This window comes from Periophthalmus magnuspinnatus, chromosome 20 (assembly GCF_009829125.3).
Source record: "Periophthalmus magnuspinnatus isolate fPerMag1 chromosome 20, fPerMag1.2.pri, whole genome shotgun sequence".
Classification (NCBI taxonomy): domain Eukaryota; kingdom Metazoa; phylum Chordata; class Actinopteri; order Gobiiformes; family Gobiidae; genus Periophthalmus; species Periophthalmus magnuspinnatus.
Window position 1 is genome coordinate 8,873,094 of NC_047145.1, and position 17,008 is coordinate 8,890,101.

General features: G+C 38.1%; 1 protein-coding gene across 2 annotated transcripts in view; it reads left to right on the plus strand.

The window, feature by feature from the left end:
* Positions 1 to 17,008, plus strand: part of mpp7a (MAGUK p55 scaffold protein 7a) — a 204,873-nt gene that overhangs the window by 67,757 nt on the left and 120,108 nt on the right. For both annotated transcript variants that reach the window (XM_055230120.1, XM_033985906.2), the window contains one exon: positions 5,605 to 5,723. In XM_055230120.1, coding sequence (XP_055086095.1) covers positions 5,605 to 5,723 — 119 coding nt within the window. The remainder of the gene's footprint in view (positions 1 to 5,604; positions 5,724 to 17,008) is intronic.

Genomic DNA, 17,008 nt, shown 5'->3' on the forward strand with positions numbered 1-17,008 from the left:
ACACTTGACACTTCCATTAGCTTTAGTTACAGAAGTAGTCCCTCTCTTCACTACTTTACTGTCAGACAATAAATGAAAACTCTGTGTTAGGTTTAAACCAGTCCAACATTTCCCACAGAGGCCTTTTTTTCTCCAGAGTAATGTGTACGTAAACAAAGCTGGAGTTATGGCTAGGATCACAGCCCAGTTGTGTTGTAAGGCCTTTCCTTCTAATTTTCTTGTCTTACAAAACCATCTACGGTTGTTGACCGAGGCGAGTAGCAATTTGACCTGTATCATGTTTAATGTATTTCATTGTCTGGAACTGTTGTCATTTACATAAGAACTTGCCGCTAAAAACACTGTTATTTTGCTTAACCGCTGCAGGGGTGTGGGTGTGAGAGGGGAAACTCTCTGTGAAAAGTTAAGAGCTCACTTCCTCCTGACGGGAAGCTGTGAGGGACTTATTTGGCCTGCTTTGCCTCGGGCCACTCCACAACAGAACCTCCGTGGTCCGATGGAAGATGGTGCCAGCTCCACTCCAGCCGGCTCACAGCACACGAGAGGCCAAGAGACGCTGTCCAAAACAAATCACATCCACCCTTTAGTGGTACAGAGCTGGGCCAGCCCCACGTTCTTCCTCATGCAGACGTCTCTACTTGTGTCCATCCACACAGCAATCTGACCACTGCTGCAGTGCTGCAGTGGCTCATTTGCTCTGTCCGTCTCTGTAGCCATTTCCTTTCTTTGCTTGTCCAACAAAGCATATTGTAGATTGAATTTCAGCTCAGAGAAATCCTTGTTTGGATTCTGGCCAAGTTACAATACTTACAGCAGACTTAACTTTTTAGGTCAGAGGGTTCAGTTTGAAGCATTATAAAAGTTAATGTCTTTGCAATTAAATGGGGTTTTTTTTAGAGATTAAGCAAAATGTCTTTTTTCATGGTCGATGCCGATGCCAATTGTTTGGAAACAGATATGTAGGGCCCAAATGTTTTGAGCTGATATGTAGTGCCCAAATTTAAATTTACTATTAACTCACCCATAACTCTTTTTTACCACAAAATTATAACAGAGCTGTGTAGACACATTTTTGTGGAGAGTCCTCTTTGCACTGAAGTGTTCAAATAAAACTTTGTGTACTCTTTACCAGGTTGGCTAAAACTAAATATTGGCTGATTGTCGACACCCTATAAAGTTCAAATATTGATATATCAGTCTGTCTCTAATTATAGTGTTCTCTATAATTCGATTATCATCACAAGACCATTGTTTTACTATTCTACCAATAAAATTTAGTAAAAATAAGCTAAAGTTGGGGGTAGGGATGGGATGTTATATGATAATATCGTTAATCGTGATAAAAAAGGTCCGCAATTAATTGTTTTTTTAATAATCGTGATCATCGCGCACGATTATAATCGCCTTTACGGCACCACACTGCCTCATGTTTCCAGTTCCAATACAATGTTTAGATGTTAGTTCTGGTGTTTGCCCACTCTGTCATAGCAATGACACTTGTAGCTTCTGTGCTTATCTCTGTTATTGTTGATATCTGGCAGAATATAGTTCAGACAAAGTCTGATCCGTAACTCTCCACAGGAACGTGCCTGTGCGCGCCTCACCCGTGCGCACAGATAAGACACTAATGTATGTACATCTTATATTTTTATCTACAATAATGCAAACTGTAGAATAAAACAACACCTTTTAAACAATAGACATATGAAGTCTAATTCATACAGCTGAATACAAATGTGCCAGAGCGCATGGTCCGAATGTTAATAGCAGAATAAACCACGCTTACCGATCGAGAACAGCATCCAATCCATCAAAAAATAAGGTCCTTTACTCCTGAGTCCACTGTGGGATCTTTACTCTTTTCTATTAACAGCTCCAGGTCCGAGATGCCTCTAGTTTAACTTGTACAAACATCCACAGTGTCCTCGATCAAGTACTCCCTTTGGTTTGTCCGTTTCGTCATGTTTAAAACGCAAAACAACAGTGCGTAAAATGCGCCATTATGCACACATTTCTGCATCTACTCGTTTCCCAATTCACCAAAGTGCCTTAATTCCATCGTTCTAAGTGTTTGTTGACGGGTACTTCCGGCTCGACGAGGACTGGTCCATTTCAACAGCATGGCATTGAGGAGTACACATTTTCTTCTGGGTACATCTGTTTACAGAAAACCATGGCATGTGATACATCATCCTGTTCCGCTGCTCATTGGCTGTAAGGGGAAAACATCACTAAATGTGTGTGATGTAATTGGTTGATTCTACAAGGGGAAGAGTGGGGTGTAAACTTTCAGTCATCTGTAGCACTGATTCGCTGTCTGCAGCCTCAGTAACCCACAACCCCCACCTTATTGGCCAACACTGGTGTCAATCACAAGCTGACACGTGTGTTTAGCACTGAACAAAGTTGGCGCTGTCAGAAGTTTATTATGCTTGAAATCGACAAAAGAAAGGTAAAGAAGTGACGGAGCAGATTTCATATTTGGAGTACTTTCCTGCAGCAGATTGGACATGGAGGATCTTATTTTGTGGACATAATTTCTTGACTGGATTATATTCTCTGGACCTTTACGGAACGAATGAGACCAACTTTGTGTGAATATGTTGATGTTTGACAGAATCAGAGCGCTCAATGGTAAGTGAGGTCCAAATTCACACTTTGTGACTTTTCTGTAAAATGTCTTTCCTGTCAGCACTCTGGTGATTGCAGGTGAAAATGGTTTGCATATCCAGAAAGACGAGCGCCGCAGCTTTCATTTGATGTGTAGATTGTTTGTGTGGGTGACGCAGAAGTGTATGTACATTGCTGTAAAGTTGTAAAGTAGGCCCGGGCCGTCGGAACGTGAACAGGTTAATAATTATCGCTATAATATCGTTAATCATGATTATTTTGGTCACAATAATCGTGAGTGTAAAATTTTATATCGTCCCATCCCTAGTTGGGGGTTTGGATATTTGAACATATTTTAGCAAAAACTATCTTTATACTCTTTTTAAAAATCTGGTTTTACAACTTGTTTTCTTGCCACTTATTGAGAAGATTATCCATCTTCATGACTGAATACACTTTGGCTAAGTATTCTACCTCTGGGCTTGGTTCTCTCCATCGGCTCACTCCATCTCCACCTACTGTATTGTCTTTGCTTGGTGTAATGACATTTCCATCCCCCCTCCCTCCTAACTCTCATCTGCCCCCACCTCATCCCCTGTCTCTTTAAATCACCTTTTATTCAGATGATGTGAGATGTTCTGGTGGGGGTTCCAGGTTGTAAATGGTTAGGAGGCCAGCCGCCCTCAGGTGGGCTTGTCCAGGATAATGAGGACCCCAGGACTGTTGCATCAGACAGATGCATACCGAGCAAGTTATCCTACGCCTGGACAGGAACAAAGAAGCCATTGCCAGAGAATACTTTTATGCTCTCTTGTTCTAAGGATTTTAACATGGAGTGTCAGTGTCAAACTTTGAAATCCTGTCCTCAATCAAGGTGGTGTTCCAATCTCTGTACATTTTCTATCATTGGATAGAAAATAAACCAACTTTTTCTGACAACTCTCCCCTTTTTACTTTTGGCAATATGCCAAAAAAAAGGTTTTCTAGAACCTAAATCGGGGTGGGCAAACTTTTTGATACACAGTCCACAATGGGTTCTAAAATTTGACAGAGGGGCTGGGCCAGGATGGATATATATATATATATATCCATCCCTGTGTTTGTTGCAGTATTCTTGTGGACTCTCAATCGCATGAAGACCACTGTGCTGTTGCCATCACAGGCTATGAAAGCTGCACTCCCGAGATCCTGTGTTCACGCGGTAACCAACCATGTCTATAGGGTAAAATCTTGCAATGGGCCCTGGTGTCTGATTCTGAAAGAATCTGGACCACCACTTCACCTCCGCAGACACCACCTCAGTGCTATCTGAGCTTCTTTTGTTACTTTTAATACTATGAGCCTGTGGTGAGATAAGATTGATCTTTCATCCCACCAGTTAAATCCATCATGTCACTGACTCAGAGAGCTGCATTAAACAGAGAAACACTGAATCATGATAGGGTAATCTCAACAAAATGGTAAAAAAAAAACAAGTAAACAAATCAGCATAGAGGTCAGACCACAATTGGATTTTTATTGTGAGGTCCAAATGGGAATTCTAGCAGATGATGATTCTCCATTTGTTGTTCTGTACAGCAGTCACAGTCCATGTCAGGAGTTCAGTTATTGCTCTGCTACCAAACGTGCTTTTGTGCCAACTCACACTTCTACTGACCCAACTCCCAACCCAACTCTTCAGTCCTTATATCATCGTCAGTGTCAACTTTTGTTTACAGTCACTCATGATGAGTCTGCCCCTCTTGCCTCCATGGGTTTTTTTCTCTCTTCTCTTGGGGTAGGAGATCTCTCAAAAAAAAAAAAGGTTTGGCCATGAGGTCTCGAAAAGTCTACTGAAACTGTTAATATTTTCTCACTAGATCAAAATGCTTTCAATGACTTTTGAACAACTATTGGTTTTAAGGTCATTTTTATGCTAGTAGATAATGGACGTCTGAAACGCTTTGTACACAATGAAGGCCAGAGAAGGAACAGATATTGCTATGTGAAATTTGAAAGATCTTACTATTCCTTTGTTTACTTTTATAATATTATTAGCAAAGCTGTTTTGTTGTAGTTGAGAGCATAAAAGCACAGGGAACTTCATTGCCCATGATCTTTTGCTGGTAATCAATATTATACATAGTTTTCTCAATCCATTTGTCTTTTTGGGGCATTGTCAAATCTGTAGCCTTCAAAAGGTCATTTCCTGACAATACTGTGAGATATTGTTACATCCCTGTAGTAAACAAAAGGTTACTTCTGCAATCCCACAATGCATTGCTGCTATTTGGAAAGGACCCCATTCAGCAACTGCTTTTGTGATTGACTCTCCCTCTGCTTAATCTTGAAACCATCAGCTCCCAGGCCTGCTTCTTTTTCAATTGAATTTGAAATGGTTGTTCCCTTTTGTAAGCAGCTTTAGTAAACCTCCAAAGGCCTAGTGGATTTTTGAAGCATCGATTATTGGATGTGTCACAGCCCCAGGACTAGTTAAACAAAGCCACAGCTACTGCAAGTTAGCCCAAACAAGAAAACTAGCATTCTAATGAATATATTTGTACCAAGCACTTGACCTCTCTGGCAGTGGTCATGGTCTGGCTTAAGACATATTGGTGCTAACCCCATGAGCTTGTGATTGTCTTAATGTCTCCTCCTTTCAACAGTCTTGTGATAGTTGGAAAGTTTAAAAGTGTGTTTTAAGTTTAAAATGAGATTAAAATGAGGAGTTGAAGATGTTTCATGTCATTTTGAATTCTGACCATGTCTGATAATAATCTGCAAAAATGAATAAAAGTTAAAAGTACTTGAATTCAGGATATTAATCTTAACTTCAGTAGTTTGTAATACTTGAGATGTATTAAAAGGACTTGGATTTTTTTTTTTTTTGTTTCTGTTTATTTCATATAAGCAATTGAATTGAGTCATTTTACCAGAGACTACATATTATTTGATAGTAAGTATAACTTAATTTAACTGCTCCACACTAACCTTCTGCTGTGTTGTTGTGTGCAGGCCTGTATGAATTGTTGGCAGCTCTGCCCTCACAACTGCAGCCTCATGTGAGCCGGCCAGAGGACAGCAGCTTTCTCCAGAACATGTTCAGAGAGAGGAGTCTGCACTCACTCATCAAGGTAACCCGGGCTCAGGCCAATTGGCTCTCTGTACAACTAGTTCAGCTAGTTCCGGTCTGAACGAACAGTCGGTAATGTCAGTGATTTTTGCTGAGTTGTATTAAAATCAACACATCCTGGTGGATCAGGCGGTGGACAGGGAGCTGCGGGTTGATGTCACTGTAAACATGTTAAACACTTTACAAATGAGGTTAAAACTTCACCAGAGCACACTTCTGTGTGTCTCTAATAATACCATACTTTTGGTTGTTGAAATACAAACTTTTCCCCTTTCTGAAAATGCAAATTTTTTCTGTACATCGAGGAGTTTATTGTCATTCCACTGAGCACTCTTCCTCTCACTGATCCAGTGACAGCCCCAGTGCCAAGTCGCTGTGAGCTGCTCCATCAGATACTGTTATGTAGAGCAGAGGATGTGCAATGATGAGCCCAGCATGTGTCTTATCTGGACTGTGACTTTCTCTTCACTCGGCACCTGCTTGATTTCCATTTAAATACAAAATACTAACCTTTTAAAGTTATGCATGAGAATATAACCTTTTATTATTACGTTATTGCATTGTCAGATGTAGATGAAGATCTTTGGAAATTGTTTTAGTATTTAGCCTTTTTAGTTAGTTGCAGCCCTGCCAAAATTTACCAATAGCTCTAAAAATTATTTTTGCAACACTTTTAATAACTACACTATTTATAGTCTTGTAGTTACTAAACCTGAATCATTCTTTATACTATGACTAGAACAAGTGAATTGATTAATCGCACTTACTCGATCAATCAATCAAATAACCATTAACTGGTTTATACATACGCTCCAAAACATGTCATCTGGGTACAATTACGAAAAATCTTTCACGATCTAAACAACTAATCATTAATTAACTGAAATAGATTGGCAAAATAATCATTAGTTGCAGCCGTACTTTGTACATTATGAATTGAGGCTGGATTAAGATAAATTAAGGTGCAGTTATTGAAAGGGCTTTTTTTTTTTAAGTGGACTCATCAGTAATAATTGATTCCATTAGTCAACTAGTCAAATGGTTATTTCTATTGTACACTGATGTTTTTTTGAATACTTTTTTTTACCTGTTAAAGGAACTATTCTCACTAAAGGATAAGTGTGTTTTCCGTCTGTTTAGTCCAGATAACGATTATTAAAACAGTCAAGATTTATTTTAGTGATCCATTCATCATAATTATTTCTGTTAATCGTTGCAGGCCTACAATTTGGTCACATGAATGGAGTTGACATTTGCATTACATCTTCTGTGGCGCATACATGGAGGTTGTATGAGAACCATGTTAATTTTTACAGAATTGAATCTTGCTGCAATTGAAAACATGCCTCTAAGGTGTGCCTGTTTTTGTAATAGTTGAGGTTAAGATGTAACTTGTCTACACCAGAACCTTCTGTCTGGCCTGGGGGAAACCACGGGCTCTCGTGTTTGGACTGTTCTGAATGACTAAAGAGTGAGGATGTTGAACAAGGATAATGATGGGCAGGGCCTCCAAAAGAAAACAGTGTAGTATGGCCCAGATAAACTGCTGCTAATGAAGCTGGGATACAGTTTCTCTGATATTTCTGCACACGCTCACCTTCCACTAAACACCACTTATTATGGGGTTAATCCTGCCCAGGAATTCTCTGTCAGCAAATGTTTTTGACACAGACTTGTTCAGGAAAATAATAAGGGAGACTATATAATCTAAATGACTAATCTGCTTTTTATGTCTGTGACCTCCAGGTGAACCTTTAAAGGTCTTAGTTTAGACAAAATTAACTCATCAAAAGCATACCTGAAACTGTTTTTTTTTTTTATTCACCCAAGCTTGAGTAACTATTTTATTATTAGTCTGTTTATATCTCCAAAGCTCAAAATGCTCTGCTCCACCTTATGATGTCATGAAGTAGTTTTTTGGTTTTACTATTTTGTATAGTAGTGCAAGCCCATGGCTGAAATTAGCCAAATGATTTTAGTGTAGGTGTATGGAGTTTTAAAACACAGTGGAGCACTTCCTGTCACATTCAGCCTAAATATGCAGGATTTGTGTGTTAAATATGTGTGAATGAAATGACACACAACTCCAGGTATGTTTTGGAGATGAAACAACATTATAAAATAGATAAGAAAATGGGGTGTGGGCCCTTTAATGAATTCATTTGTATAATACACTGTTTTACAAAGGTCACAAGTCAATGCTATCAAATCCATAAGAGACTGAAAATGAGAAGGTGAATTTTGTCTTCAAACATCTTTGGGGAAACATTAGCTCAGATGCTACAATGAATCTGACTTGGCTCTTGAGCCAGAAAAGTCCTGAATAGTTTTCTTTGTAAAGGCTATGTCAGTATAATTCAGTATGTCTTACTGCTCCATCAGCGTGGTTAAAGTGAGCCCATTATACCTGCTCCTCTGTTACGGAGCAGCTTTTAGTGTCGCATTTTGTTAGCGAAGAGACATAAGTGAAAGTATCTGGGTCAGACAAAGTGAGGATGGTGTTTCCTGCATTTCTGCTGGTACTGCCACAAAGCAAAGCAAAGACCACTGGAACAATATATTTTGAGGCTCAATATTTATCATGGGTTATATTTTCTTTGCTATAGTGTGGCGAATTTTGTTATTTTTCTTGTAATACGATTTGAGCTGTAGAATAAATGACTGCCAAGGCTAATTTTTGGTTCCTTCTGCCATTTATTTATTGTAGCTCAATTTTATTTAATTAGGGATGGTATATTGGTATACTAGGTATCTGCGATATCTGTTATATTAGATAACTGTATCATTATCATACTATCATACCGAACATATAATATTATCCCAGATAAATACATTTTCTTATTATTCTTACAAAAGCAATACATTGATTTGTAAACTTCACTATAACTTCATGTAAATACTGTACTATAGATACACAATAGGTGATAGTGACTGATGCAATAATCTATAACGCAACATACACGATATGTCGCAACACCAAGGTTCTTGTTCTGACAAAAATGCACTGTTTATTTAAAAAAGAATGTTAAATAAATTAATAATTAATTATTTTTCTTTAAATCCAAATTTAGCCTTGGTTTAGTCCTGGCTTTGACTCTGTTAAGATTTTATTTTGGCAGTTTCACTAGTAAATTAAAGCATGTACATTTAGTTTTATTATAACTGAAAAGATTGAGTTAAACATATTAAAATATTGCAATAATATCTTTTGCTACTAAAATGTAAAACTAAAGCTCCATTTCGATACAAAGGAATAGAAAAAATACACTTGTGTTCCCTCATCAAAAACATGCCTGAAGTAGTTTTAATTTAGCCATCCCTCCTGGGCCCTATTCAAACCCTCCTTACAAGTTAACTCTAAGATTCTGTGCAATGCTCAGCTCACAAGCCTATCTTGTCCATGGTACCACAGGACAATTTTCTCCAAGTATAAAAAAGCATGTGCAGTTTCATTAGTGGGATGCACGCTGATTGTGTTATCAGGGGGGCATACTCCGATATCGCTCTGAAGGTGGAGTGATTTAGCGTGAAGAGAAAAGAGAGCGTCAAAAAAAAAAAAAAAGCTAAACATATGAAATATTTTAATACGTTGTTAGAGTATAGCATTTTCAAAACAATAAAAGGTAACATGATGATCTGAATATGCAGTTAATAGTAGTCAGTAAAAAAACCTTTTTTCAATAATAGTACTTTAGTTTATATTACAGTGTGGTGTTCTAGCTGTGTAATCCCTCGTTCATCCAGGTAGGTTTCATAGTGGTCATTAGTGTATACTAGTCTGTGGTCTTATACTTGTTTTGACACCGCTTAATATCGTTCTAAAGCTATTCAAAAAAGGTAAATTTCTGTCTCGTGAATGTGACTTTTTTGCATCAATACTTGCTCAAATCAGTATCTAGTTTTGATACTAGTTTTAGACTAGTTTTAATATCCATTAGTATATTAGTATATTGTATGCTTTTGGCAATCTTATCGTGCAGCCCAACACACGGCCTCTCTCTGCTTACCTGTACACTTGGCTCAAACATGGGTAACCTCAGTGGCACACTATTAATAACAGTCTTAATCGTCGTCTTCCTCCAAAGCCCAGGCGGCCCATCTCCACCTTTTCATTCTGAAACAGGGCAGAGAGAAAACCCACACATCATGTTAATCTGACAGGCTCAGAAAGCACGCGCTCATATGGAAACGCTCACACTTCACCTGCTGCTCTGTGAGAGAGGAGAAGGGAAAGCTATCAAATAACACACCACATTCTGAGGTTTTCTGTTGTCCTTGCACTTATACCATTTTACATTAGTGCATTGATTCACATATTAAAGAGGGAGTGTTAACACAAAATCAACTTTTTGGTGCATTTTACCATGTTATAATGTTGTTCCCTCATCAAAAACATGCCTGGAGAGGTTTTAGATATCATCCATGCATGTCTGAGTCAACTAGCGATTTCTTCTGTGGGCCCTATTCATACCCTCCTTATGCTTAGCTGTATGAGCCTATACAAAACTCAATCCACAAGCCTATGTCACCTATGCTCCCGCATGAAGACGATTTTCATAAATATAAAAAAAAATGATACAAAACAACAAACTACAACTTCACAAACTTGAGCCAATGTGCAGTAGTTTCTCTATGGGGATGCACACTGATTGTGTTATGTTAGTGCACTGAAAGGGGAGTGACTTAGCACAGGGAGCATGGGGGATACACAATAGAAGTATAATGTCCCCTCTTTAAGTTGTTTGATCACTCAGTTCATGAGTTAATTTTCTGTCTGTTACAGGAGATTGAAATTTGATTCTCCGAGATACATTTTGTTTTTGTGAAGTATCAACAAGAGCACATCTTTCAGAATATTAGGCCGACTCTTAATCGAAAGCAGCTGAACTGACTGAATGAATTACTCACAGTTCTCTTTTCTTGATTTCTATCAATTCCTCTACATACACTTTACTACTTGCTACTATTCACTCATAAAAATCTGTGGAAATATAATCCAATATTTAATTTGCACCTGCCTAACATTGAGCAGCATTTTGTCAGCAGGCTTTTAAATGGCCACTTAGATCTGTACTCTACAGACCGACATTTCTTTACTGTTGGTTGCTAATAGGGCTGGCATTAGACTCGATGTTACACAGAAAAATCATGTAGTGGTGCCAGTTGGTTTCTTTTAATGCCATGTAAAAGCTGTAGCCTGTGTCCAACTGGAAAGTGCTGGCAGTTGTGATGAATGGGCTCATTTTAGACTAACTGGACAGAATCCTCTTAGTAGCAGACTCAGTTCTCTGTAAATGCCTGGATCAGACTGGAGGTAACACTAGCTTATATTACTCAACCTCCATGTCAACTGACTTTCATTCAGGCCAATAACATATGTCTAATAGTATAACATAGTGCACCCTCTTTTCAATGCACAGAATTATTAGCTATCGCAATTTTTGATTTGAACACTGGACATTATGTGCAAACTATCTGTTGATTAATCAGCCCAGAATGTAATGGTCTCCGCATGTCTCACAGAGTGGTAGAGAGGTCTAGAACTGAGGTTCTGTCAAATGTCTGGCATACAAATGACATACATTTTTGTCAACTAAAGCTATGACTAGATCAGTGGTGAGAGCAGTGATCCCCCAACCTTAGGGTCGAAGGGTCGATTCCCGCTCGGGCCAAGTTCTGACATTGTCCTTAGGTAAGACACTTCACCCACATAGCCTAGTATGAAAGTGGTGTGTGCATGAATGATTGATGGTGGTCGGAGGGGCCAATGTGACAGATTGGCAGCCTTGTTTCCATCAGTCTGCTGTGGCTACAATAGTAGCTTACCCCCACAGAGTATAGAGTAAATGAATAATTCACAGAGAAAAGTTTTAGTCAACAAAAATATCTAATAATTATAAAAAGTAATTATTAAAGTACACAATATTTTTTTCAGTAAATTAACATAAATAGATCTAGTCTCAACTCGTCCTTTTTATTCAAGTTTATTCACTGTTCAATCCCAGAGCCCCAAATCAGACCATAAACTAACTGAAGGTTAGCATCATACATACTAATTATCAAAGTTAAAATAAAATAAAAAGTCTGGTTGACTAAAGTTATAATGAATTTTGTTGACTAAATTGGCATGACATTAACAGGGACTAAAACTAGACTAAAACTAAAAATAATAATAAAAATAAGTAAAATGTCTTGTCAGAAATGCTGGTAATCAAAGAACTCTTTGGAGTGGTTCCCTACCATTAAACCAGGTCTGCCCCATCTTACTACAGTCTTCACTGAAACCAGAAGGCCCAAATAAGACAAAGCCAATCTCTGTAGGACATGAGAAACAATGCACAAATGTGGAAAAAGTCTGTCACTTTGGTGTAAGTGCATAATATTTCCCAGTAGACCTGCCTGAGCAGATCGTGGGCTCAGCTGGACCAGTGACAGATGCTCTTGACAAATGTTGAACTGACCTGGAGTAGTTCAATTTCAGTCAGTGAGACTGTTGCCTTGGCTTTAGGGTTTACTCATTCATAATGATGCATTGTTTTCATGAAGTTCAATATTATGAAGTACAGCTGTAAGATTAAGAGTGATCAAATCAAAATTGTAATTTGAATGTACGCAATTATTAGGCTGCAATTTTTTTAAGTACCATTTTCTTCACTAGCAACGAAATATTCTTATTTTTCATAAAAAACGCTAGCCCTGAAGTTTAGTATAGTGTACAAGCATGTTCTAAAATATGATTCTTGTGTTAGTCTTTTTGTTGATTCTTTCAGACACAAAATGTGAACTTTGAGCAGAATATAAAATAATAATAAAAACAAATCGCAAATCTACTTTGTCAGAAAGAATGCAGTTAGATTTTTTTTTCCCCCAAATCCTGTTGTGAATGGGGTTGAAAGTCAATGGTTTCTATTGTGTGTATTTTTACATTTGCAGCGCATGGTACAGTTAAATTCTATTTTAATTTCTGTGTCCACCTGCATTGCTCTATGTTGTAGAATTGAAAATGCACTGTTGCAGTACAGGCTTTCCTCACAAAAGCCATGACATGACATCTTTGTCAAAGTGTCAGCTGTTTGGAAACAGTGGTCTCTGTGAACAATGACAATAAGTGACAATGACTTTGGTGTATCTTGCACATTGTGTCAAAGTGAGAAGAAAAAACATTTTACAATTAGAAAATAAATAATATGATGAATTCATTGCATTGCCTTATCTAGGGCTGGACTATGACAGTATTGATTGATCAGTTCAGGTTTACTTTGCCTTCTAAAAATGCTTAAAAAGGGGGTTAAATATTTTTGTGAACATAAACCATACACACTTTTAATAATTGCCAATTAACACAAAAAGTCAAATTCCTTAAAAGTTTGAACCATCAACCTGCTTTTACTGACTGAGGACTGGCTGTAGACATCGCCATTAAAACGACCCAAGCTGATAATTGACAATTAAAAATGACTGAATCTCAAACTCAGAAATTCATGAATTAATTGCACAGTCCTAGCCTCATCACTTCCATGTTCCAACCACTCAAATTAAAGAGGCTACAAATTACTGCAATTTTACGCTTACTCAGAAAAGGTACATGTACAACGACCATGCTTCAAATCACCAACCTTCTCCTCGGAAGACAGTGCCACAGTGGCAATTGTAAAACAGGAAACAAAGTACATTTGGAATTATGACATTATTCTAGCATATCCTTACGAGATATATGTATATCACAATGAACCAATGCCAACGTGCTGCTCGCTTTCAGAGCATTTGATTGATGAGTTTGGTGGTTCTATATGCTGCAGTGTTCGTCTGATTGTTTTAGCTTGTGTAAATGTCAGCTGAAAGGAAACTCCTAGCATCATCATAATGGTTCCCAGGCCGTAGCTCCTCCTGCCCCGGTGCCATCCCGCACCAGCCAAAGCACACATACTACAATTCGACATGCCATGACAGACCAGAAAAAACAATTCTCCTCTCTTGTTCTTGAGTCAACACATCACCTCACAGAAGCTGCTCTCCACTGTCTGCGCTTCCTCCGGCTCGCTCTGCAACCTGACGAAGAGATGGGACCCAGCGGAGGACACTAGATCCTCTCTGGAAGGTCCATGGAGAAAACATCAGCCCCAACCTGGGCCACATGAAGCTCTCTGAAACGTGGACGTTAACCAGAGTTCCTCGCCTTCCATGCAGGAACTGAAACCCAATCTGGCCTCATGATCTTAGAGCTTTGTCGGTCCATCAGAGCAGCTCTCCATCTATCAAACGCACTTCCTCTGCTGTAGCACTGAACATTACGAGGACTAGAGGATTTGGGAAACCTACATGAAGTATCTGGTTGTACAATTCCATAAAGGATTTTTGCTATCTGTAAGAAGAAACATGGGGCTATGTCATCCAACTCGACATCAAGGAAGAAAAAACACTCTATAGGGCAAACATCTTTGTATCAGTTGTTACCATAAATGGTTACAGTTACAGTTAGAGTTACAGTTTTGCAAATATTGCCATGGCAGTAAAGCATTTGGCCTTAAATAATCTCCAAGTGTGACAAAATGAATGCTTGAAGGCCCTGTACATGACTTTTTCTTTTTGATTTAGTGAAGAGCATTATAATGAATTTAGCCCTGTGTTTCTTCCTTATCCTGGTCATGTAATTTAGACTTGGCTGTTGCTGTGTGCTTTGATGTACACATGGCATTAACACCGTTTACTCTTTAGCCCTCTGATGTGTTTGACTTTTGACCTCATAGTGATCCATTGCCGTGGTTATGCTTCCTGTCTGCGCCCTGGTGAAGATGGATGTAGTGTTTTGGTTCCAGTCCATTCTCATTCACCTGTTTGGTCGCTCATGCGTTGTGTGTGTTTAGAGTCCACAGGGTATTTCTGAAGTGTATATCCTCTGATCCTCAGAGGAGATCAGCACACTGCTCCTTTATGGAGCAGGCATCAATGACGGTGCACATTCATTCTCAATGTGGGCCATTCCAAGTCTGGCACATTTAGAACAGAACATTCCCAACATTGATGGTGGTAGAGAATCTAGCTTTATAAACTAAAAATAGTTTTACCAAAGGTAATAAAGTGGTAAAATGTACATCAATGTAAAACATTTATACCCAAATCACATTATTCATTCACTGGTAAGCTACTTCTGTAGCTACATAGAGATGTCACAAATCTCACAGTACAATTTTTTTTTGGTATAAACCTTACTGTACAATATTTATTGCGATATTATGGGAACTCTCACAGTATTATAAAAGGGCTCATAATATTCTCTAGTCATCTAGTTGTTATTTTCCTTGTTTTTTCTGCTGACGCGAACTCAAAACTATTATTTTGGGCACAAATACATGCTGTTTAATACTGAGGCCACAATGATATTGAGGCAATTTTGCTATTGCGATATCGTCAATACCTTTACACCCTGTAGCTCAATCTGACCCTCCTACCTCCACCAATCACTCACACAGCTGCATTCATGCTGAGCAAAGTAGTTGAAATGTCTTGCCTAAGGACAATAGTTTCCACGAGAGCCACTGCTGCAGCAGTGGTATTCCTAGCAGTCTCTCATCCAAGTACTAACTAGACTCCTCTAACTTCTTTGATTAAAGAAGACCGGTCATTCTCAAGGATCAAATGCTTTACTATAATAATCATTGCATATTTACCAGTATATATGTGTGTGTGTGTGTCTGTGTGTATGTATGTGTGTGTGTGTGTATATATATATATATATGTGTGTATGTATATATATATGTATATAGAATGTATTATATATATGTATATATATACATATATGTATGTATATATGTGTGTATGTGTGCATATATATATATATATATATATATATATATATATATATATATATATATATAAATAAATATATATGTGTGTGTGTGTATATATATATATATGTGTGTGTGTGTTACTTTAAAATGGTAAAATTAAAAGGGCAAAAAGTACAATTTAATTTCCTTGAATAATATGTGGTCTTTTGGATGTCTCCATTCGGAGTTTGGTCTGAGCCCTGCTTGGCTACAGCACACTCCCTCTCAGTTGTGTATTTTTTATTTCCACCAGGCTGCTTGAGATGTTTGCCAAAGCGACACACAAGGCGCTATGCTAGCCCTGGTAATGACTTTAAAACACGTCACTTGGACACTGCCATGCACTGTAAATAAAAGCATTTCAATGGTACGCTCTGAGCATGAATTCCACAGTCGATGAGTAAGCTGAGCTGGTGGAGCACAAGTGCCTAAGCAGATGTCACCAGGAGCGCGGTGTGTCGGAAAAAACCAAAAAGACTGGCAACGGTTTGGTTACAAAGAAGACAAGGGAGGATTAAGTAACCAGAGAGCCTGCCTGTCCTTTTACGGTCTATTACTGTAAAAATAATCTTCACAGTACAGGCCTTTCAGAAATGCTAAATAACTGTTCAAATATGTATAATTTTATCGTAATGTCAACGCTAAATAATTACCACTGTGCAATGCCAATTTCTTAAAGGAGCTGTAACTGATTTTTATGACAATTTTATGACAAAGACACTGTTGGTCAACTAAAGACAAACTTTGTGTATTGATTAGTAGTCTAAAAAGTGCCAAGCATGGGGTTGGCAAAGCTCTCATTTATACAGAAAAGTGAACTTGGTATTTACATGTAAAAAATACAGAATAAATTCACAATTCAATCCCAAATTGTAATAATTCCCGTAAAATAATTAGTCGACTGAGACATCATTGACCGATTAAATGACTAAAAGACTAACAATCTACATCCCTACAATACAATGTTTTATAATTGGATGCAAGTAGTACACAGTGGACTTGTTTTGACCTTAAGAGGTGCTTATTCAATACATCTGTACTGAGGCAAGAAACATTTTGCTCAAATACATGGGAAAAAAATGGGTACAGGGCCTTTTAAGTGTATTCACTGCTTTGTTTTCGACAGTGGTGCAGTGGTGAGGTTGACAGTTTGAAACACTCTTATGTCCCTCGGCAAGACCCTTTACATGCCTTTCTTGTATAAGGTTTCAGTGTGACCGTCATGATTCCTCCACCATACAGAATAACGTTATCAAAATTGTTGAGTTTTTAGGAAAAAAATGGAAGACTAATGTATACTTATTGAAATGTCACAGCAAGAAAAGAATATGCGCAAAAAAAAGTATTTTTCCACAGCACTCCACTAGGAGGACAACTGAGTTAAGTGTCTTATTGTCTTTTTGTCTTATAATAAAGTATAAATTTGTGAAGTCTATAATGTTTGGTGGATCAGATGTCT